The sequence below is a fragment of the Suricata suricatta genome, chromosome 2 (assembly GCF_006229205.1).
Source record: "Suricata suricatta isolate VVHF042 chromosome 2, meerkat_22Aug2017_6uvM2_HiC, whole genome shotgun sequence".
Lineage (NCBI taxonomy): Eukaryota > Metazoa > Chordata > Mammalia > Carnivora > Herpestidae > Suricata > Suricata suricatta.
Window position 1 is genome coordinate 27,017,156 of NC_043701.1, and position 24,389 is coordinate 27,041,544.

A 24,389-nucleotide genomic window follows, 5' to 3' on the forward strand; every position below is an offset into this window, starting at 1 on the left:
GGGCACCTGGGTGGCTCAGTCGCTTGAGCGTCCGACTTCGGCTCAGGTCATGATCCTGTGGTTTGTGGGTTTGAGCCCCGCGTCAGGCTTTGTGTTGACAGCTAGTTCAGAGCCTGGAGCTGGCTTCAGATTCTGTATTTCTCTTTCTCTCTGACCCTCCCCTGCTCACACTGTCTCTCTATGTCTCTCAAAAATAAAAAAAAATTAAAAAAAAGAATCCAGGTAGGTCCAATATTCTAAATAGGTGAAGTCTATGACAGCTAATATACTACAGTGTAGGGGATTCTCTGGATCATATGCTGCTCTCTCCCTCTGCTTGTTTCTAATAGATGAAATTACAGGTAAAAAGCTGCCCCAATCCAGCTTTGAATTATTAAGGGATGGTCCCAGTTTAGGTATAAATAATTCTACAAGATGTAATGTCTTTTTCTCTTATCACTAAGTAAAATCTTAGTAATAAACATGGAAGGATGAGTGCTACTCCCTGCAAAAGATGTAAATACAATTACATTCACTCACTCATTCATTCATCCAGTCACTCATTTATTCAGATGATATGCTCTGGCTACAGGAGAGGCATTGTGCTGAGTCCTGTGGACAGCAGGAAACGGATGCACTTGGTTCTCACTCATGCAATTGACAATTTAGGGAGGAAGGCTCTATGTTGTCTTCTATTTAAGAGAGACTCCAAGTCCAGGGCTTTGCTGGGAAAGGCAGGAAGAGATGGGGTGGGGGAAAGGGGCACATAGAACATTTTGGGGAGCAGGAAGGGCCCTCAAAGGCATGACAAGAGGACGAAGACTTAATGGGGAGGCAGCCAAGATGTCACTGTGGCGAGATTTCAGTTTTTCTCCTGCTCACTAGAGTCTGTTGACGAATGCCTTTCTCTGAATCACCCACCTGCCGCTGGCAGCTCTAATGATAGTGAATTACCTCATCCTAGCTGGTGTCATTGCAGGAAAAACATCAATAAGTTAAATGAACTAAGAGGCATGTGTCCTCATTTATCTTCTTGCTCCTATTACATTTTTTCTGTGAAAAAATGTATTAAAATAATGAATTTCTTCCATCGTGATCTGTTTTCCTTTTGTTTGACTCAGAAAACATGTTGGTTAGAGATATTAGTCTTTTTTCAGGAAACTAAAATCATATATAGGCCATATTCAGCTAAAAATAATTTTTAAAATAAAACCTTACTTGCAATTTAACTATTTTGGAACTAAGAATATATATTTTTTTGAATAGAAATAATAATGGAAGTTATGGGAACACCCCCAAAACTAACCCATGAACATATTCTTAACTAATAAATGGCTGAAATAATGAAAACTAATAAGGCATAGTATTTGTGTAACATAACTAAGTAAAATAAAGCTTAAATAACATACAGTAATATGTACATAGATATCTTCAATAATAATGCTTAAAAACAAACTTCAGTTGAAGAGTTAGGGAATTAGAGACTTCTATATAGATTATAGACACATTTAAACACTTTATAGCTTGCTGGCACTATTCCTTTTTACCTTAAATTTCTGTAATTCTCTCTTTTTTATGTTTATTTGTTTATTTTGAGAGAGAGAACATGCATGCATGGTGAGAGGCAGAGAGAGTGGGAGAGAGAGAAAGAATCCCAAGCAGACTCATGGCTGTCAGTGCGGAGCCTGACTCGGGCTTGAACTCACAAACAATGAGATCATGACCTGAGCTGAAACCAAGAGTCAAATGATTAACTGACTAAGCCACCCAGCTGCCCCAAACTTGTGTCATTTTCTTTCTTTTTCTTGATATATTGTTTTACTCATGTAATTTTTTAAATTATCAGCAATGATTTATCTTGTGACTCGTAAGACATATAAATAGAGAAGAGATATTTTTCTGAGGTCTCTTGACAAGGATTGGCAGATTGAAAGAGAAGAGCAGCGAAGAGGATGTGTATTGATTTGTGACAAAGAAAGTGTCTGAAATAAAATTAACCGAGCTGGAAATGGCACGAGGATGTTGGGCGAGGAGGGCAGCAGAACTGAGACTTTGTGCCCCACGGTCCCCTGGGCCCCACTGGCCAGGATGATCTTGTGGCTATCCAACTACAGAAAGGTGACACCAGCTTCAGAGGAGGGGGCAGAGAAGGAGTCTGGAAGCAAAATACTCTCATAAGTGTCAGATGGTCATAAATTAGTTATCTAGCCTTCAGCAAGTAACCATGTGATGGACGGTAATACATCAACGCACCACAAGTCAGGGCTCAATGACTGATAGCAAAGAGGGACCCTGGAGGGACCCAAAATGATATTTGTTTTTGGCCATCTAAGAATATTCTGTAATAAAGACAAAGACAATGCCATCAGTCTAAGAAAAATAAAAATGACATCACACATGAAAATAAAAAGAACAACATATTTTTCTCTTATCTCTTCCTTTGTAAGTTAATGGACTATGAGTAGCAAATTTCAAAGTAGACTACAGAGTGAAGAAGAAAACTGAGAAAGTGCCACAGGTGATCCATTTTCCCATAGAACCTAAAAATTCTTGACATGGGTTCCACCAAGAAGGTCCTGGAGAAGGTAACCCCAGAAAAATCCTATTCCCTGGGCACATGGATGATGGGGACATAGGAAAACACTTTCAGAAAATTTCCTTTCCAAGACTTTAGTCTTCTCTTTGGTATTACCATTTAGCCTTTAAAATTTTTTTAAGTGTTTATTCATATTTAAAAGAGAGAGACAGAGTGTGAGTAGGGGAAGGGCAGAGAGTGAGGGAGACACTGAGTCTGAAGCAGGCTCCAGGCTCTGAGCTGTCAGCACAGAGCCTGCATGGTGCTCGAACCAATGACCCATAAGATCATGACCTAAGCTGAAGTTGGACGCTCAGCTGACTGAGTCACCCAGATCCCCCTTACCATTTAGTTTTTCACATTATTTATAAATGTTAATTCTATTTTGACTCTGATAACATAATGATCAACTTCCTTTTGCATACTTCAGATATTGCTGTTGTAGAGAAACTAACACATGCAACTTTGAAATACATATAAATACTTAATGCTCTGCTGTAATCATTAAAAGCAAAAAGAAATCAAATAAGGGATAATCATGACTTAGTTGTGCCTTAAATAAGTGAATTAAGGATAGCAAGTAGAGAATAATTCTACACTTGCAAAATGAGACAGTATACAAACTCCAGAAAAGTGTGTGCTTTTTTTGTTGTTGCAGAAATCAAAGATCTACAGATATTTTTGGAACTAGCTATAGAAACAGAACATATACATGGATGTCATTGCAAATATTCCATGGCGTATGCGTTTAAAAATAGTACAGATCACATTAATAGTGGTGAAGACGCTATTTCCTGTGTATAGAACCTGCTCAGGATAAGAGTTCTGGTTTACCTCTAAAAAGCACCAGTTATTGTAATAAATTCCACAACTCTATATCCCTAAGTGACAGGAAATGTTATCTCTGGTCATTTGTAGTTAATCTCATCTTACTTGTACAAACAGACTTGCCATTTTTTTTATTGGTCAACAGAAATAGCAGGATACACAGACTGAGAAGAAACTGATAAATGGCAGCTTTAGGTTTACCATTATTACTTGCGTCAGAGTTGTCATAATGTCACCCATTATGTGACCCTAGGTGCCCAGGGCTGCATCTATGTGATCAGAATCTGCTGGTGCTTCATTGTTCTGAGGTGGGCCTGGAATCTCTCTTTGAAACCCTCTTTCTGCTTCTTTCTTCTCATTATCTGCTGCACACGCAACCCTCATTACAACTGGACCCTACCTAGAGGATATTCCTTTAGAACTGACACTTTTTAGGGCACCTGGGTAGCTCAGGTGGTTGAGCATCTGACCGGTTCAGGTCATGATCTCACAGTTTGTGAGTTTTAGCCCCACATAGGGCTCTGTGCTGACAGCTCAGAGCCTGGAGCCTGCTTTGGATTCTGTGTCTTCCTTTCTCTCTGCCCACCCCCCACTCGTGCTGTCTCTCAAAAATAAATACACATTAAAAAAAAAAAAACAAACAAGAACTGGCATTTCAGGCCTCCAGGATTGGATCCTTCCTGGTTAGTTGGTGCTGAAAAAGATCTTTCACATTGGACCTTTTTGTAGGATAAAAAAAAACAAAACAAAAAACACCATAGGGCAGATTAGACGGGTGTGAGGGAAAGCTCAGGGAAGAGAAGGAGATGAGATCATATAACTTCAATACTTAGTGGTTTCCAATAATAGTTGTTAAATATTTATATGTCTCAAACTATGTAAGTTCTAGAAAAGAAGGTTATTTACCAATCAGAAGTGGTGTCTCTCCTTTGTCATTTTTGGTGTTTGGCCACACTCCTTTTTCTAATAAAGTTCTTACATTTTCCACCAGACCAGCGTTGACTGCCAAAGTCAGGGGTGTTTCTCCAGTAGAGGTCTTGAACTCCCAGAGTGTCTGGTAGGATGCTGAGATATGAAAGTATTGTATAATGTTAAAAATCTTTACATAAAAGATATCACAAAGATCAGAATAACCCAACGTTACATACTTGGAGTGAACATAGTCAGTTGATGACAACGAAAGATTAAAAGATGTGATAGTGTTTATCAAATGATGGTGAGTATACACAGATGAGCACATACTCAACACCTTGAAAACCAACATCTGCGTTTCAAGGGGGTTTTCCCCCGTGAATTGCATATTCTTTTTTTTTTTTGATAACTCGTAAAATAACTCCCCAATCCTTTGTATTATTCTTTAAATTGTACCTGAGAATGTATCTGAAAACTGTCAGAAAATGTTAGAAAAGAAATAGCATGTTTAACATCACTTTCTGTGTTTATTTGTCTATCCGTTTAGCTATGTATTTTCTTCTGGCTGGATAGTTAATTATCAAGCAGCTAGGATTGTCTCCTCCAGCACAGGTTGAAAGGGCACTCACAAGGCATTAAAAGTGGCTGAGGGGTGTCTGGAGGGCTCAGTCAGTTAAGCATCTGACTTCGGTTCAGGCCATGATCTCGTGGTTTGTGAGTTCGAGCCCTGCGTGGGGCTCTGTGCTGACAGCTCAGAAAGAACCTGGAGCCTGCTTCGGATTCTGTGTCTCCCTCTCTCTCTGTCTCACCTACTTTTTTTCTGTCTCTCTTTCTCTCTCTCCAAAATAAACATTAAAAAATAACAATAAAATAAAGTTGCTGAGATGTGACAAATATTATGTTAAAACATCAAAATTATTTTATTAGTACTTAACCCTGGGTTGATTCTCTGGGATACTGATTAATGTTTCCACCATGACAAAACTAATACGAGCACAAAATATTGTAAATATACTTGTTGCATGATAATGATTTTTTGGAAATCTCTAACTCAAGAGATAGGCCAAGATGAAAAGTTAAAAGCTGACTCTCCAAAGAAAAAAGTTTTATATTTAAATCAATTAATTCATGATGTACATATAAACCTTTATTACTTTTAGCTTATAACCACATCTTTGTGCCAACTTGAATCACATTCTTAGAAAGATGCAAAGGGTAAAACTTGAAGCTCACAAAATGTGCTGATTCTTATATTTTGAGTGTAAAACATGGATATTCTCTTTCCCATCTTCCAAATAATCTTCTATTCTGCTTTTTCTTTTTGCTTTTTCTCTTATGGGAAGCTCATAAATTCTGCATTTTTGCTTTCGTTGGGTCAGAGGGATTTTATGCTCTCTTACCATCCAGGACAACTTCGAGTATTTGTTGAATGGGTTGAATCACAGCTTCATGCAATGGAAACCATCCTTTTTCATCAGCTTCATCCAATGCATATTTATACTTCACATATTCCTGGAGCTCAAGAATGTGACCTAAATTAAACACATCGGCTGGTAACCAATCTCTGTCTTGGCAGTGTGAAATTTCCAACCTCCCCCATTACAGACAACACACCCATCTTACCTTGTTTGATGGCTTCCACGAGTTTTCTGTTTTGATCACTTAGTGGTACAAATCTACCAGAGAAAGAAAAATAAGCCATATTTGTCCTAGTGGTGTACTTCAAAAAAAAAAACCTAAACATTTAACTTAGATGGAGTTTTATGCATATTCTTAATTATCAAGATCTACAGGAAATGCATGCAACTAAGTTTATCTACTGTATTAGCACACCAATCTAACCAACTGAGCTAACTAGCTGCTTTAATTTTATCTACTTTGAAAATATAAATACTCAAGAATCAGAGTATATTTATGATACACGAGACCTAGGCACATCAATACAGATGACAAAATACAAGATTATGACGCTGTCTCTATAATGAGTTCTAAGCAATGAAAAAGGAGTAAACCATTGTAGTCCGGAGAGCAAGGCTCAGGTTTTGTGATTTTGTGATCCTGGGGAGGCTAGTTAGCTTCTCTCCATAGTGGTTTCTCTACCTCTAAAATGATGGGATTACATAGGAAGATCTCTAAGGCTTTTGTCCAATTTTAAAATCTCTATGCTCAGTAAATGTTGCTTTGAACTTAATATTGCTAATTAATAATTGCTTAATTGGGAGCTTGTGATCCAGCACTGCATGTTAGAGTCTTTCATCAACAACAGATCTACAAGTGAAAAGAGGTTGAGCATTTCCTCAACAAATTCCTAGTCACTGGCCCAACAGGTCATGATTTCAACCCTCATGGCAATTCTCTGGTATGTGTGTGTTGATTCTAAGGAAACAAGGTGTTTCATAACAAATTGATTCAACTCTTTTAAACAGAAACATCTGTTGGCATTCTAGGGTTGTTAAAGCCTTCTTGGAAACTCTGTTGGGGATAAGGGAAAAACGAAAGAGACCCAATTTAAAGGTACTATGTCCACTTTTAAGAAGCTCATAAGCAATGATTTTATAGAACTGAATCTATTTAAAAGCACTAGGAGCGTCTGGGTGGCTCAGTCGATTAAGTGTCCAGCTTCAGCTCAGGTCACGATCTTGTAGTCTGTGAGTTTGAGACCCGAGTCAGGCTCTGTGCTGACAGCTCAGAGCCTAGGGCCTGCTTCGGATTCTGTGTCTCCCTCTGTCTCTGCCCCTCCCCTGCTTGTGCTCTGTCTCTCTCTCTCTCAAAACATAAATAAACATTAAAAAATATTAAAGCACTACTCAATTTCAGAATACAGCATTCTAAATACTATAAAAGGATGAAAACTAAAGTTTATTTTTGTCAGAAGTGCAATGCGTGTTGTTCAAGACAGAAATCTACTTTTTCAGCTTCAGACTCAATAACCCCTCTAACATAAACATCAATTTTGTATATAATTTGTTAACTTCTGTCATGTGGATAACAAATATTTAAATAGGCTGTGGTTTACATATTACTTGTTATTTTACTAAAAGCCCTCAACTCTTCCCCATTCATTAGATTTAGGGCCTAATCCATATTAGTTTTCATATTTTGAAGATCCAAAAATGAAATACATGGCTGATAAAGGTTGTCTGAGTCAGTGGCAGAGTGGACTCTGGAAATTCAGAACAGATCTCTGTATAGAGGCTGGAAGAGTCATCTTATCAGACAACAAAATGAATGCCAGAAAGCAGTTTTGTTGAGGATGGTCAATTTGAATGTTACCTTTCAGAATAAAATACAGACTTGCTGGCTTCAATGGATTCTTGAATACTGAGCTGAATATCATAGCTTGTAAGATGGTCTTCATCCGGGTCATTGTTACTATCCATGACTGGATATAAATTTGAAAGAGGCAATTTGTTATTATCAGCAAACGACACAGAACATACAGACAGTTAATGTGAAGATGCAAAATGAAAAACTAAAATGCATTAATCTTTCTTTATTTAACAAACACAAATGCAGTTAACATTTTAATCTGTATTATATAGGAAGCCCATCCTAACCTTTGAAAGTTTTAATTACCTGCCATTTTGGTGTCTGCATTTTCTGATTTGGGACTTCCTTTTCATTAGTGGCTGCCAATAGGCTCATAAGAATACACTTTTTCGATGCTTCTGGCTGACACTAATTTCAGTTTTCTGAAGACACTGCTCTACACAGCACATTAGAAGCACATTAGCAACTTGAACCAAGAAGAAGGAAGACAGAGACAGGAATAGAGAACAGTGAGCTGTTCATGTTCTTACCTTTTATCTGCTGTGTTTGCTTATTTGCTGATTTATTCTTTTCCTCACATCAGTAATGGTTTGAGTTGGCTGCCTTGAATTACAGTTATTCTGTATTTGTATTCAACTTCTGGTAATGACTCTATACTCTCTTTGAGGTAAGGGCTCTGCGTCACTCATCTTTCCATCCCTTATGACTCTACAAGGTGCTTGGCCCAGAAAAGTTTCCCAATGAACATTTGTTGAATTAAACTAGAGAGAATAAAATATCACAAGTGCAGTGGCCTCATTTTTCCCTCAAGAAATTTAACAGAGCAGATAGAGAAGACATGAAGGAAACTTTAATAGAAGGAACTGAGATCCTCAAACATTGTTCTTTGTTAGAAAGTACTGTCTAGTCTCACATATGAAGTGGACAGGTTCCAAAATTCCAGAACTTTAAAATAAGACAGGAGATGGGGTGCCTGGGTGGCTCAGTCAGCTAAGCATCCGACTTGGGCTCAGGTCAGGATCTTGCAGTTTGTAAGTTCGAGCCCCATGTCAGGCTCTGTGCTGACAGCTTAGAGCCTGGAGCCTGCTTTGATTCTGTGTCTCCCTCTCTCTCTGCCCCTACCCCCCCAACACACACACTCTCTCTCTCTTCTCTCTCTCCCTCAAAAATAAACATTAATAAATAAATAAACATTTTTGAAACAGTTTTAAAATAAGACAGGAGAGGGTTACTCTGGCAAAAACAGCTTTAGGCTTTTGGAAAACTTCCTTACTACTGGCTCATGGTTCTCCAGGTGCTCTGGGAAACCTAACTCTCTGGACTTGTGCTACCTGCATTCCTGGCCATGGAAAGATCCTTTCTGATACCTTGGCAGAAGGGCACCCTTAATTAGTTAGGGATCCTCAGCTTGGGGTGCTGGAACTGCTACTACATGAACAGTCATGGTCAAGTCCAGCTTTGTTAAGTGAGCATTAGTTGTGGGAAATGCCAGCAGGTACATTAATTTGGAAAACAATAAGCAGAGTAAAAATGAACTCATGCTTTCAATGAAGAGTAAAAAATGAAGAGGCTTTGAAGCTGATTTGCGTAATTTATTGATTCCTATTTCAACCCTTCCTAATGCACTTTCTTGTTTCAACCAGATCAGACCCACCACAAAGGGTTGGGCAGGATGTACACTACACAAGTGTTCCTGGCTGAGGGAATCCAGCCAAATGTCCCCTAATGGAGTTTTACAACCTGACAGAGTGCTACACATGCCCCAAGGAATCAGCATCTTCTCATTTGCAACAAAGTGGCTTTGGCTTGTGGGATTCCTGAACTGAGTTGAGTATTTTCAACAAAAGGAAATTAAACACAAAGATGCCTAATTATTTAGTGTTTGGGATAATAAGTGAGGAGAGATACCTTGGAGCAGCTAGTTTTCCAAACTTCTCCTGGAGTGGAAGGGTCTTAGGATTGGATTATTCTCCTTCAGGAAAGGTAAGAATGCTATGGCAGCCATGTCCATGATGCTTCTTGACTTGAACCTTCACATGGCTACTATTTGGTGGTCCCCATTTTTTGGTTTTCTGGCTGGTCTTACAGGGAAAGCTGTATGGTGTTATGGTCTCAGAGAATCATTTGAACAATTGAAATAAGGACCATCTTAATTCCATCCCCAGACCAGAGACCGCCATCTTACGGTGCCCCATTCATTCCCTGCATAGTTCTGTCCATTACAAGGCACTGCTGTTCACTGGTCCACTTTCTCTGAAGATAAACACAAAAATGTCCATTATATCTCACTGGCTTATTTCTTCCAAATATCAAATTAAAGGAGTGAGTGTCTCTCATTACTATTGGGCCGGTTGCTCTATCTTCTTGGGAGAGAAACTTCAGTAAGTATAGAAATAAAAACAGTTCTACAACTAGGTTTAATGATCAATATGAAATTACTTTTGATTAGTGGTACGTTATGAGCCAAGATGTATCATCTATTAGAAATTTTACATTGCAGTGTGTCCTTCCAAGGAGAAAAAAAAACCCAGAAATTGTTTTCCTTGGGCAATTTTTAAAACACAGCTGATATTTACTGCTTCTCATTGTTCAAGACTGAGGAGCTCAAAGTTCTCTACGTGCTGATAGTCAGGGTGCCTGACCTGCAGACATGCCGCATGTGAACTTGATGGCATCATTTTGATCATATTTTTGTTGTTCTGCACCAGTGCCCTTCCTATCTATCATCTTGGAACATTAAGGAGAGAATAGTAGTGATGTTGGGAGACTGCCCATGAGAGAGTAACAATATCCACCAAGTGTATTTCCTCTTGGTGACACCTCAGTCTACTCAAAAAGACAGTATGTGCTCTAGGGATCTTATTTGCCAAATACACTCAAGTTGTATTTTGTTTTTTATTAATTGTTTATTACTTCATTGTCTATCTCCTCCCCCTAGACTGTAACCCAATAAGATCAGAGAATTAGCCTCTATCTCCAGTGCTAGAAAAGCACCATCTCAAGGTTCGTGGTCTCTAAATGTATGAGTGAATGAATGAATAAATATGAGTTAATAAAAAGCTGCTAACATAAGCTAGGCCCTGATTTACTCTTAAAACTAACTGTTGTACTCAGGTATGGAGTCTTTTTTTCCAATGAGACAGATCTGATTGCCTCTCTGTGATTGGCTTCATTTTTCTCACCTCTCTCCTTTTGCATCTTGTCCTTCATTTGCAAGTCTCTCCGGCTGTTCGGTACACATGGCCCGCACCGCCTCAGGCCTGGCTCAAGATGTTCCTCCTCTGGGAGCTTGCTGAAATTCTCCTGTTCCCCTCTGGCCTTCCTTGTCTGTGACTATCTCCTCTCCTATAATATTTTTCCAGAATCTGGATTTCTACTCCTTCTGCATTTGCCTGGCAAATTCTTCACATACTTGCAATCTGTTTTCTCACATGGATTATTAGTTTTCTGAGGGAAGAAAATGTCTTATTTTCTTTTTCATTTCTATCTTTTCTCTCTACTTCCACTCCCAGTCAACTACAGCAAATGGCCGTTCTCAGTGGAAAAAAAAAGCTGTCGACTCATTACGAGCAGATACACATCGAGTCCTTCAGACAGCACAATTAGATCGTGAAGTTCAACCTGTGGCATTGCCTGCTGCCTCTCTCGCTGGTATCACTATGGGGATACGGGGATTGCATGGCTCTGGGATTAGTAATGAGATCCAGAGCCTTTTACCTATTTAAATCACCAGCTCAGTTCTAACCCTGCTTGAAATGTGGACTTCCAGTACGTGAGATACCACAGGCTCCTTAAAGAACCGAGTTGATCTGTGGAAAGTTTTCCTTTTTACTTTTTAATGCCATTTTAACTACCATCCAGGAGAAAGTTATCTAAGACTCTTAACTGTTTTGTATTCATAACAACTGTAGGGTAGAAATACGGAAGAAACCCCTACCACATCGAACAACCCATTCCTTACACAAACTGTCTCTAACCTTTTACTCACAGCCCCGGATGAAATAAAGATCTGTGTGCAAGTCCAGTAAAGTGTCACAGAGACAATCAAAGAACACCATTGGAATAGACCTAAAGACACCAAGATGCTATGAGAAGAGCAAAGAGAAGAGTTATTTATGTGTATCTCAAATTTAAAATGACCAGGATTCAATCCCAGCTAAAGGCTGGCAGAAGTCTATTGCCAACCTTTATTTAAAATTTTTTTAAACAAAGCACCAGGGCGCCTGGGTGGCTCAGTCGGTTAAGCCTCCGACTTCGGCTCAGGTCAGATCTCACATTCGTGGGTTTGAGCCCCGCGTCAGGCTCTGTGCTGACAGCTAGCTCAGAGCCTGGAGCCTGCTTCCGGTTCTGTGTCTCCTTCTCTCTCTGCCCCTCCCCCTCTCATGCTCTGTCTCTCTCTGTATCAAAAATAAATAAAACAACAACAACACAAATAAATAAATAAAGCACCAACCAGGAATCTTAGGAAAACCAAATAATATTTTGACATCCTTTAAGACCTATTCACAAGTGCTCTACTTCTCAGTTGAGAAAAAATAACTGACACTCCCTAAATAATGGTTTGCCGGTCTTGTCCTGGAGAAGCACTCTAGTGAGATTTATTTATTACCCATATGTAGCTGCTTACAAACTAATCGGAACAATAGTGTTAGGCAATTAGCCTTTTCATTTAAAACACTGGTTAACCATTGATAGATAAATGGATAAGGAATGGATAGATGAATGAATATATATAACGGAATATTTCACAGCCACACACACACACACACACACACAAAGAGATTATGCCATTTGCCACAACATGGATGGACCGAGAGGCTGTTATGCTCAGTGAAATAAGTCAGACTGAGAAAGTCACATACCATAGTTTCACTCATATGTGGATCCTAAAAAAACAAACGCATAAACAAACAAAAAGCAGAATCGGGCTTATAAATACAGAGAACAAACTGTATGGTTTGCCAGAGGGGGCAAGAAAAAGGTGGAGGGGAGTGGAGAAGGAGTTACAGCTTCCAGTGAAGGAGTAAGTCATGGCAAGAAAGGCACAGCATAGAGAATACAGCCAATGATCCTGCAGTAGTATTGCATGGTGACCCCGGGTAGCCACACTCATGGGCAGCATCTCATAACATGCAGAGCTACTGAATCGCTATGTTGCATAGCTGAAAATAATGTAACATTGTGGGTCAACTATTTTCAAATTTATAATATTTAAACAAAAAAAGTAAAGTGCTGGTTAACCTTCCTTAAGGTCAAGAACACATATGATGAAAGCAATGGCTTCTCTCTCCAGAGGGATGCAATCCCACTCAAAATTCTGCACAAAATTTTGGGGAATTCATGGAGCCTCTGAAGCCCTCTTACATATCCCTCAAAAAGCAATCAAAACTTAGGATTTCCAAGTGCTAAATGCATTATTCTGATATCAGTAATTACTAGTTTATTTTATAGATGAGCCTAGTGAAATCCTAGATTTAGACAGTGGTAAAAGGGAAATTTGGTGGTCATGGAAGTTTTAGAATACCTTTGGTAAAGAGCACTTGGATGGCTCAGTTGGTTAAGCATCTGACTTCAGCCCAGGTCATGATCTTGTGGTTTGTCAGTTTGAGCCCTGTGTGGGGCTCTGTGCTGACAGCTCAGAGCCTGGAGCCTGCTTCAGATCTGTGTCTCCCTCTCTCTGTCCCTCCCCTGCTCATGCTCTCTTTCTTTAAAAAATAAACATTAAAATTTTTTAAAGAAAATCTTTGATAATAATAACAATGGTGATTATAATAATAGTCATACATTATTGAGTCACAGAGCTAATAAGTAGAGTCTGGACAGATTATAGGTACCTTCATTTTTAAGGTCTTTCCAAAGCTGCAGGAAAACAACCCACAGGAGGGAAAAAAAAACCAAACAAACACTTTGATCTTGCTCTTAACAGCCAGCTCTTAATGACAGTAACTTCCAAAAATACAAAACAGCTTCCAGGACATATAAATCTTTATCTTTGGCTCCCTGCAATAAGGTTTTGTGCTGCTTAGGGTGGTCTGGGGTGTCCTACACTCACCTTCGTTCTGTGTACTTTGTGTCTTGGAGTCTTAACATTACTGTCCTTCAAAAGCGGATCAGCATACCAGTCAGTGCCTGACTGAAGTGGTCAGGAGGTTGGGATGGTGTTGCAAGGTCAGTGGCAGGAATGAACAAGGGTACATAACACCTCTTTGCATTGGATTCTCTACACTACCTCCAATCCATTTTCCATGCTAACACTGTACTGTTGATGAGTTTGTGAGTCCTAAGCAGGGCTGGCTGTAAACAGTTCCCAGAGTGTACGATTCACTTCCATGCAAGGAAGGGCTTTGTGTCCATAAATATCACACTGTCCCCAGCATCTGTCTCCTCAGTGTCATTCGGTTGCATCAGTGAAAGACTCTGTCCTTTACGGCTTATTGTCCCATCTTCCAGTGTCCCTTTTAAAATGTCCACAGCGCTATACTGGTCCCCAGTGCAGAACTAGGATCTCTTGGAATAGTCACTGAGGGTCACATTAAGAGTGGACAAGGTGGTAGAGGGTCTAAGACCAAGTCTAGTGGATGGTAATAAGGGGATAAGAAAAGGGAAAAATAGTAAAAGTTAGATTTCTTCAGAGTTTTATACACGGTTAGCTCAAATTCAATCCTGAAGGTACTGCTGTGTGGAATGGGGGACCCTGAGACCCTGAGGCCATTTTCTCTCACCTTGAAACTGCTATGGTTTTGAGTGATGTGTTCATCTACTGGAGGCCTCAGAGAGGATCATCAGGATTTGTCCTATCAGAGGAAAGGTAATAGTTAAAGAGGATTTTTAAGTTTTGGTTTTGTCAAGAAAATAGTTGTTATATTCAAAAGAATGCTCATCTTTATTTTCCTGCATTTTGACCATTATATGCGCAATTTTAAAGATAAGTTGACATCACTATAAATAAAATTTTGTCATAACTTTGGTATTTACTGGTGGCTACCCACTTTTGCTTTTTTCAGAATCCGGTAGCACAAAGTGGCAAATCAGATCAATGGCTTTGTGGGGCTAATTTCAGTGAGTCAACCAGTCCCCAAGAGATTTCAGAGAGAGCCAAAATTCTCTGTCAGAATTGGGTTCCACCCCCAGGACCCAGGCAACTGTATTTATAAGTAATAAGTTACAGCAATTCCCTCTTCATGGTGTAATCCTAGCAATACAGGGAGAATTAGACCAGTTCCCTTCCTCCATAGCATGACTTGCCCTGCTGATAAATTACACACGTACCCACATGCGCGCACACATACTTCATCCAGGAAATGAGGGTTACTTTTATGTTGACTCAGAGAGACCCAACCTGACATTTTAGAAGAGATCTGAGAAGGAAAAATGGACATATTCCTCTCTAGACCAATACTATCTAAGTATGATATCTCATATCTGATAAGAATTCACTAACGATTGGCTGAACAAATGAATAATTGAATAATCAAATAGACACTACTCTTAAAATTGGCAGATTAATAGATTCAGCTTGTGTTTGATGGCTTCCAGTTTTGGGACTGCATTAACTGAGGCTTAATTTCCAGGTTAAGAGACCAGTGATAAGAACTGTCAAACTTGTTTTGCTTATCTCTAGTTTCAAATAACAACATTAGGTATTTTTACCCTTACTATTGATTTCTACATCAAATTCAGCTAAAACAGAGATATAGAAAGATGTGTGCTAGTTTGTGAAAATGATGCAAAGAGCAAGAAGATCTACGTTCATTAGTAGATGGGTTTCTAGAGGAATATAAATGTAGATAAGAAAAGAACAGAGCAAGCATGGCCCATGAAAAGGCAACTTATTAATGGATGTGCCCTTATCACAAGCTAGAATGAAAATATAACTTTTTTTTAAGTCCTACCATTTGTTTATAATTCTAATTCTAGGAATCTATCTTCTAGCAATAATGAGAGATGTGGACAAAAAAACTGTATATGAAAGTGCTCATCTCAGCTGTATTTAGCTGTCAAAACACTAGAAATAATAGAGAGTCCAACATTTGTGTAAGAAATTTGGATAAGACATTATTGCATATCTAAGCAATGGAAAACTATACATTTATTAAAATTAATATCCTTGAAGAATATTTACTGCCAGACATAAAGTGTCACATGTGAAAATGATATTCACTGAATCAGATATGACTGGCCACTTGGAAGGAACCAAAACTGACTTTATGCAGCCAAAGCTTACAAAGCCTTCCAGAAAGCTGGCCCCAGCATCTGGCTCATAGGCTGAACCTTACAGGTGATGAGATAGGTCACTTCCTGACACTCCAGGGACCTTGGTGACTTTGAGAAGAGGGAAATTTGCAGAATTTATAGTAAAGCGAGTGAAATCCGGTGGAGGGAGTTTCTTGGCTTGGGAAGAACAGAAATCTGAAAGACTGATCCATTTACCTGAGTCATGCAAGCACAGGTTTTAGAGTTATCTTATCTGTCTGTATGAGACCAAAATTTCATTTTCCACTAATTAGAGAGTGGCAGCTTTTGAGAAAAGTAAGACCGGTTATAGACAATAAAATAGCTACATTTAGTCTATGCAGGTAAGTTTAGGGTAAGTAAAAAATGTTTGACTATATTAATTAGCTATAATAACAATAAAAATGAAATGCCTCTAGACCGTAATAAAAGTATTGTTATGTACTCTACATGTCTATGTATATCACTATATATTTGCATATACTATATACATTCTATATGTGTATACTACTGTATATTCATGTTTATTTGACATTACAGAAGTTCTGCCTGCGGCTCAGTCAAATCTTTCCCATTCAAAACTCAAACAACAATGAGCGATTGCATTTCTTCATAGTTTACTTTGACATCATATACAGGCCATTGATTTCTTTCTGGGGGAGACAGCTGAGTGTAGCAACTGAAACTTTGTTCAAAACCTGCCCCATGGATTAGCCGCTGCATTAACTGTGTCCAACGTGAGTAGTCAACAAACACTACCTCTTATCATTCTGTGGTTAACTCCTCTGGAACAAGGAACTAGAATTCTAGGGGTTGTTTGGCAGTTTACATTCAATTCCTCACCCTTGAGCAATTACTCTGACATATTCATTACTTCCTTCTTCTCCCTTTTCTTTAGAATCACCAGACTTCATAGTTGACCATTAGGTAGCTCCACCTGTAAATTCCATTTACAACAAGCCCAGGAAGCAATTGTCCAGCCTCAGCCCTCAACACTGAAGCGACAGGAAGCATACTCTATCTCCACAGAGCCCTTGGGTCAGCTTTAGCAATTGGAAAAGAACGTTAAAATTGAACCTATCTCTTCAAATCATTATTCTGTGATCCTAGTTCTATTCCTCAGAGTCGCACTGATAAACTGTTGTTTCTCTGCTACATGGGGGCATCATTCCCCAGAAAGGCTGTTAAGTCTCCAGTGAGCCTTTCCTCTCGAGGCTGAAGAACTTTTCTTCTTGTGCCACAGGTTCACCTCCCTCCACCATCTCGATTGCTTTCCTATAAACACACTCATTTATCCATTTCTTGTGGCTCTGGACCATGGGCTCTGATGGCCACACAATAGTTGTACTCAGATCAACACACCATTAAGCAGGGATGACCATCTCCTTCTTCCTAGACACTATAGATTAGTTAATTTAACCTAAACTCAGATGAATTTGGGGGCTATCATGTTACACATTTTGTTTGGATCCTTATTGGCCCCAATTCTACACGTCATATTTTTTCCTCACATCATTGCTGGGAAATTCTGTGCAGGACTCTTTATATAACCCTATTACATTTTTTTCTTCCTTCCTTCCTTCCTTCCTTCCTTCCTTCCTTCCTTCCTTCCTTCCTTCCTTCCTAACAATTTGGACTTTATTCCAGTCTGTTAAGATGTAATGCATTTTCTATCCCTGCAAGTATTTTTCTATTTGCAGATCTGTTTGTATGCCTTCTATATGTCCATTTGCACTATTAATAATGATAAATGTTGAACAGAAATTGGCACAGGACAGAGAGGACTTCAGGTTGACATTGATCTATCATTTAGCACCCTTTAAGAAAAGCTGTTTATCCAGTTACAAATCCTCCAAAATACATCATCGTCTAGTATTAACGTCTCCTTTTTGATAACATGATGATCATCAAGAAATACTGTCAAATACTTTGTTGAAACACAGATGCCTAATGTCTACTACATTTGCCTTCTCTACTAAATCCGAAAGACAAAGGAGAAACACTGACCCACCAGTTCTCAGTGATTACTATTTTTTTCCCCTAAGGATTCTCAGACCATCTTGTTCATTCATTCAAACATATGTGTTCCTTGTCTGCTATGTTCCAGGCATAAAGCTAGACACAAGATAATAGGATTCATGGCTGCAGGGAGTTTGCTGCTTTTAAATAATGAATGCTAGACTTTCCCCCAGAAACAACACAATTTGTTCCTTTCCTTTCCAAGGGTTGGCAGATGGTCAAGCACATCCTCAATAAATTTGTTTTATTGAATTTGATGCCTGTTATAAGTAACATCTATTGATTACTTACCTATGACATGCGTTATGCTCAGTACCTTAGTTGATTATGCTATTTAGCTTCTATAATACAATTTCCCCTATTTTACAGATATGGAAGCTGAGGCACAGAGCTGTTAGGTAATTGGCCCAAACCTGCACATAATAGGGAGTGGTGGAGATATGGGTATAAATCCAGCTGTTTGGATTAGACACCCACATACTGTGACTGATGATCCATCTACTATAATAGAATTACTGAAAAGAAGGTCTCATTTTTTGTTCCAAATATTCATAAGTTTTCTAAGAGTTTAAGTAAACAATCAGCAAACCTACCAAACAATTTTAGTGGAAACATTTTAGGTAAATTTTCATTTGAAAACAAGCTATTCCTATAGAAACAACAGGAGAGTAAAATTATGATACTTTATGACAATACTATAATGTTCTCAGTACAAAGCAGTGTTATGACTTCCTCATCTACATTACTATTCTTTCATAGAAATCATTTCATTTTAGATTTAGAAGCTTCCTTGGAAGTTATGTGCTAATTTAAGAGCCAGATGATGCTCTCAGGCAAATTCTAAAGACTTTCCAACCTCAAGATTCTATGATTCATTTGGTGGAAGCAAATTTCCAATTCTACCAAGTTCCTTTTTTTTCAACTGATTTAAAAGAACTTAAGGAATTTTTCTATTTGAATATAAGGCATCCATCTTTTGCTATAAGTGATAAAAGAGCCTTGATAGAAATTTATTATTAGTGACAAAAATCATTTAATTTTTTACTCAGAAACCAGGGCTGGCTAAGACCCTTCTGGGATTCCATAGTGTGCAAATTGACACTGCCTATAAGCATATTTATTCTTGGTCTGTTTTTCTCATGATATGATTATGCTTTGTGACTATGCCATAGAGTTAATATTCTATAAACAAACAAAAACAGCCCTGCCTATGTCCTGTGACTTAAAAGACCTCAGAAAGGCAAACCGACAGGTGATCAATTGGGAAAAAAGTAATGAGAAGCTACCACAACAGGTATTTCCATTTGTTTAAAATATTCCCAATACTAAACTACTTAATAAGCTAGCTGGTGAGGTACAGATCAAATATTTCATAATCTCACCTTTTGGAATGATCGTCTTGTCATTCTTATCCAGGGCCTTGCCTTCCTAAACCAGAGGAAGTGCCTTGGAGCCAATGTGTTCCTCTGTGTATCTAAAATTAAGTACCCAGTTGGTGGTTAAATTAAGATCTGACCTTGTGCAACTGAAACATAAGCGGTTCCTGGCACACAGTGAAGTATTACCCATGACTTCTCTAGACTCTCATCAAAAGAAACATAAACCCACAGAGGTATAATAAGATTATCTGTGTCCTGATTGGTTCAAAGGTTGCTCATGAAAACAAATGATCTGCCAACCCAGCTGCCATGAGGGTTCCTGCTGAGGGAACGAAGTAAAATCACTTTAATAGAATTTTTCGTCTTTTAAAATTAGTTGTTTAAGACACAAAACTGTGAGTCTGTGTGACTGCAGATCCATATCCACTTGTAATCAGTTTTAACACACACCGTTTCTCATTCTTCATCTCTTAGACCCATGTCAAATCTCACTGAATACAGCCGTCTTAGTATGTGCATTTACTGTCTTTCATTTGATTTGCATTTAGTACCTTCCAGTCTGATACTCAGATAGGGATACAACAGTCACCGACACCTAATGTAATCAGAAATGTGTAGGTCAAGTTGTAAAACACAGATAGTCTTTAAAAAAATGAGCAGGAGATGTAAATCAAGAAGAAAATCAGGATTTTAACTGGGGAGGGCTATGTTCTATTTTAAAAAATCCATTAAAGTTGAATGTCTTGCTGATTTTCTAATGAAAATAATCTGACGTAAGTTTGTTTTGACATGGCTATGCTTGGATTAACTCAGGCCACTGTCAGCATTCACAAGGCCATCTGGCTTCCGTCCCCACTACCGCACTAAAAGGACTCTTCTTAAGGGCGTCAGTGACCTCCTAGTGTCTAAAGACACTGCGCTGATTACTTTTCAGACCTTCTTGGATTTCCTGCTGTTGGTCTCTCCCTTTTTCCTGAACTATCTACTCAGGCTTCGGGGAGCACTATACATGCTTTTGTTTTTCTTCTATTTCTCTGATCCGTTTTTTGGGACTTGGTGTTAATGGATAAACACATGGATTGTGATAAGTTTTCCAGTTTTATTTCAAAAATTGGAACACTATACATGTAAAATCAGAGGTCCTAGCTTTTTGTGATAAAAGAGGCTGTATTTCAGTCACTCTCAGAGCAAACCCTGAGAAATATTATGTATTTATACCATTATTAACCTTGAAATAGTCAAGGTTGAAGGTTAGAACATTGTGCATGTTTTATAACTATTCATTTAATTTGGAACTTTGCAATAAAACATTCTTACAGAGACAAACAGCATTGTGAAACTTTAATTTTTATACAATACTTTTAACTTACAATATTAAAAATTCATATGAAGGCTTAGAGTATAATGCAGTTTGTGGACAAAATCTATACCAAACATTTAAAATGTGGTTTGGCACATTTCAGGGACATCTCTGGTTTTATACCAACTAATTTATGACTGTTTAATCCATTTGTATAATAGTTATTATATATCTCCTTAGATCACACAATATTTAAAATAATGTTTAAAAAAACTGAAAGGGAAAGAGAGTTGGGGAGAGAGAGGGACGCAAAACTTGAGAGACTATTGAATGCTCAAAATGAACTGAGAGTTGAAGGGGAAGAGGGAGGGGGGAAAAGAGGTGATGGTCATGGAGGAGGGCACTTGTGGGGAAGAGCACTGGGTGTTGTGTGGAAGCCAATTTGACAATAAAATATTATGGGGAAAAATATATAGATAATCCCTCAAAAAAAAAAACTGAAAGGACAAAAAAAGCGGGACACTGTGGCAAATAAATGAAAATATGTTACTGATGATATGGGCCTATGAACAAATCTTGTCTTACCACTTATTGTCTCTGTCACCTCAGATTTGTTATTTAATTTTCTGAGATTCAATATCTCCATCTGTAATGTAGAAGTGGTAATAGTAAGAATAACCATTATAATAAAAATAATAATACGATGACCATGACACCACCATATTTTAAAAATTTATTTATTTTTGAGAGAGAGAGCATGAGCAGGGGTGGGGCAGAAAGAGAGAGAGGGAGAGAGAGAGAGAGAGAGAGAGAGAGAGAGAGAGAGAATCCCAACTATCATCTGTTCTGTCAGCTCGAACCCAAAATGGAGCCCACACCCAATGCAGGGCTCAATCCCACAACTGTGAGGTGATGACCTGAGCCACTCAGGCGCCCCAGACATCCACCATTTTTTAAAATGTGGATTTTATTTTTAAGAGAGAGCAAGCAGAGGAGGGCAGATAGAGAGGGACAGAGGATCAAGTGGGCTCCACACTGATAGGCAGCCAACGTGGAGCTTGAACTCATGAACTGCAAGATCATAACCTCTGGGATCTCAACCTGACTGAGACACCCAGCCTCCCCAGACACCCACTGTGGATTTTTTTTAACTTTTTATGTTTATTTATTATTAAGATAGAGCACAAGTGCAAGAGGGAGACACAGATTCTGAAGCAGGCTCTGGGCTCTGAGCTGTCAGCATAGAGCCTGACATGGGGCTCAAACCCACAAACAATGAGATCATGACCTGAGCAAAAGTCAGACGCTTAACCAACTGAGCCACCCAGGTGCCCTGATTTTTAAGAGAAGTATTCCTCAAATAGTTCATCATCATCTCTGTACACTTTCTAAAGCATGCTTTGAGTAAATTCAAATATTTAAAAGAATGATCTGTTCATAATGCTCATAACCATTTCCAACATTTGCCAGTCTGGGAAGTTGGCTTTTCCTGTTGATTTTCTCAAAATGCAAACAAAGTGAATCCGATGTTTGAACAATGGACTTCTAGGTTGCCTGGAAAGGGTGTTTCGGGCAAGGTGTGTGATCAACCAGTGAGGACTGTCCTGAGGAAGGCACCTATAATAATGCTGACGTCCAGCACACGTCCCTTATATCTATATATGGCAAGAAATGAGTGTCCCATTTCACAGTGATAATTATAGCAACTGATATGAAGAGCCTTAGGTTGAAATGTTGGAAGCACAGTGTTAGAAGTATTGTCCCTAGAAGCACCCATTTTTATTTTGGGAACAAAAGATTTGGGTAGCATGGTATGTTAACTTGCAGAAAGCAATGTGGCATCCGGGCCTTCATGTTCAAGGCACCTGCTGCTCCTCACAGGTACTCTGTGTTCTGCAGGCCTCTGACTGTGAGTTAAAACTACAGATCTTGCCAAGATTAGCCAAACAATCATGTCCAATCTGTACAAAGCCATTTATCAGAGTCCTTTCTGATCCAGCCCTTTCTTTATAAAAGCCTTAACACAACTGTAACTTTATCTTTGCCTTCTGGGCAAAATGGTGTTGTCCAAACTCCTCAGAAAATCCCGCTTTGCTTTTTCCCATTATTTTGCAGTTTAGGAAACCATATCTGTATATATCTCACTTGGTTTTGTTTTGAAATACAGTACTTCCTGATGTATGTCAACACCCCCACAAAATCATAACTAATGTGAAAAATGAAAAGAAGAAATACACTAGTTCCAATTTTCTCCTCCTTTTTCCTTTTCCACTCATTCATTATTTTGGTCATGGGGAGACTAGGATTTAAAAATGCACATTTTATTATGCTTGTATATAAAACAGCAGAGAAAAGGAAATCCTTTATTTCTAGTGTTCTTCCAAGGCCTTTGATAACTGGTTGTTTGCTTTTGCTGTGCTTTCTCCTGTTTTGTTTTGTTTTGTTTTGTTTTGTTTTCTTCAGATTGAAAATCCAGCTGAAACTCTTAGTCCAATGTATTAGGACCACATTCTCTGTGGGTGCTGATGTCACAGCCCTGAGGAACGTGCATTGTTGACATCACTCCTGCCATCTTGTTTCCATGCAGCAGCACAGAGGCAAGCGACGAGTGAGTGGTTTTTAGTACAGTACCACTGTATGTAGCACAGGAACCCCACGTGCCTGAAAAGTGCAGAGAATTCTTAACGGCACTTTGTTACATTTACCACTTTGTTACATTTACCACTCTGTCCCCAGTGTCTCGTAGAAAAAACACATGAAATCCATGCTAAATTTTTGCTAAAGACAGTGACTTGTTCATATGGATTAGTAGTTATTTCTTATGTAATTTAACTAAGGGTTAATTCAATTAAAATGGAGTTATAGTGAATTTCATGAAAGCAGGTTGATTTCTTTCCATGAAAGACAGGTCAAGAGCATCTAGAGAAAGAATCCTGGATTAAAAGAAGGCAGGGAATTTGTATTTGGGTTTCAGATGGGTCCATGTTTGTGTGAATTAAGACAAATCACTTAAATCCCTATGTCCTGGTTTCCACCTACATAATAATTCTGCTTTTGATATTCTACATCATTAATACGAGAGTAAAGTGAGAGCATAATTATGGAAGTTCTTTGAAAAAATAATAATCACTCTACAGATAGAGTACTTGCTATTATAGTTCAGTTGACACTTGAAGGTTTGAATCGCATAGATCCGCTTATATGTGAATTTTTTTGATTTAGTACTATAAATGTATTTACTCTTATGATTTTCTTAATAATATTTTCCTTTCTCTAGCTAACTTTATTGTAAGAATAAAATAGAAAACACATATGCAAAATGTGTGTTAACTGTTGGTTATTGGTAACAATAACAATAGGCTATTAGCGTTTAAGTTTTGAAGGTGTCAAACGTCATACACAGATTTTCAAGTGCATGGGTGTTGCCGCCCTTAATCCCTGTGTTATTCAAGCATTAACTGTATTATAGCTCTGTCCTAAAATGGACATTAAAGGGACCATCCCACTTGGCTGCCTGCTCTATACAAGCAACACACGTTTTAGTATACGCAGAACGTGGTGCTAGACCACTTCAGGACATGCGTGCTAAGACAGGTGGGACATGCAGTTCTGATCCTTAAGAAGTTTACCACTGTGTAGAGAACAAATAAGTAGAAAAGAGGCCAGAATTTGGTAAGAGAGATAATACATAAGTAGGTCTGAAGGAGAAGGCCAGAGAACAAAGACATACACACATTTGCGTTTTAAAAAGAGAAAATGGGGGGCACCTGGGTGGCCCAGTCAGTAAGCACCTGACTCTTGATTTCAGCTCAGGTCAGGTCATTATCTTATGGTTCATGAGTTTGAGTCCTGCATCAGGCTTGGGGGGTTCTCTGTCTCCCTCTCTCTCTCTCTG

At 38.7% G+C, this 24,389-nt stretch overlaps 1 protein-coding gene across 7 annotated transcripts in view; it reads right to left on the minus strand.

Annotated features, from left to right (window-relative positions):
• Nucleotides 1-19,280, minus strand: part of ASB15 (ankyrin repeat and SOCS box containing 15) — a 32,098-nt gene extending 12,818 nt beyond the window's left edge. For 2 of the 7 annotated variants that reach the window (XM_029924070.1, XM_029924090.1), the window contains exons 1-8: nt 19,198-19,280; nt 14,287-14,358; nt 8,095-8,325; nt 7,871-8,000; nt 7,568-7,676; nt 5,918-5,970; nt 5,695-5,826; nt 4,289-4,447 (exon numbers count right to left, since the gene is read on the minus strand). In XM_029924070.1, the coding sequence (XP_029779930.1) occupies nt 4,289-4,447; nt 5,695-5,826; nt 5,918-5,970; nt 7,568-7,676; nt 7,871-7,877 (460 nt within the window). In that variant the 5' untranslated portion in view covers nt 7,878-8,000; nt 8,095-8,325; nt 14,287-14,358; nt 19,198-19,280. Of the gene's footprint in view, nt 1-4,288; nt 4,448-5,694; nt 5,827-5,917; nt 5,971-7,567; nt 7,677-7,870; nt 8,031-8,094; nt 8,326-14,286; nt 14,359-19,197 lie in introns of all 7 variants that reach the window. The other 5 variants (XM_029924073.1, XM_029924083.1, XM_029924088.1 and 2 more) reach the window with 5 other exon arrangements.
• Nucleotides 19,281-24,389: the final 5,109 nt, after the last annotated feature.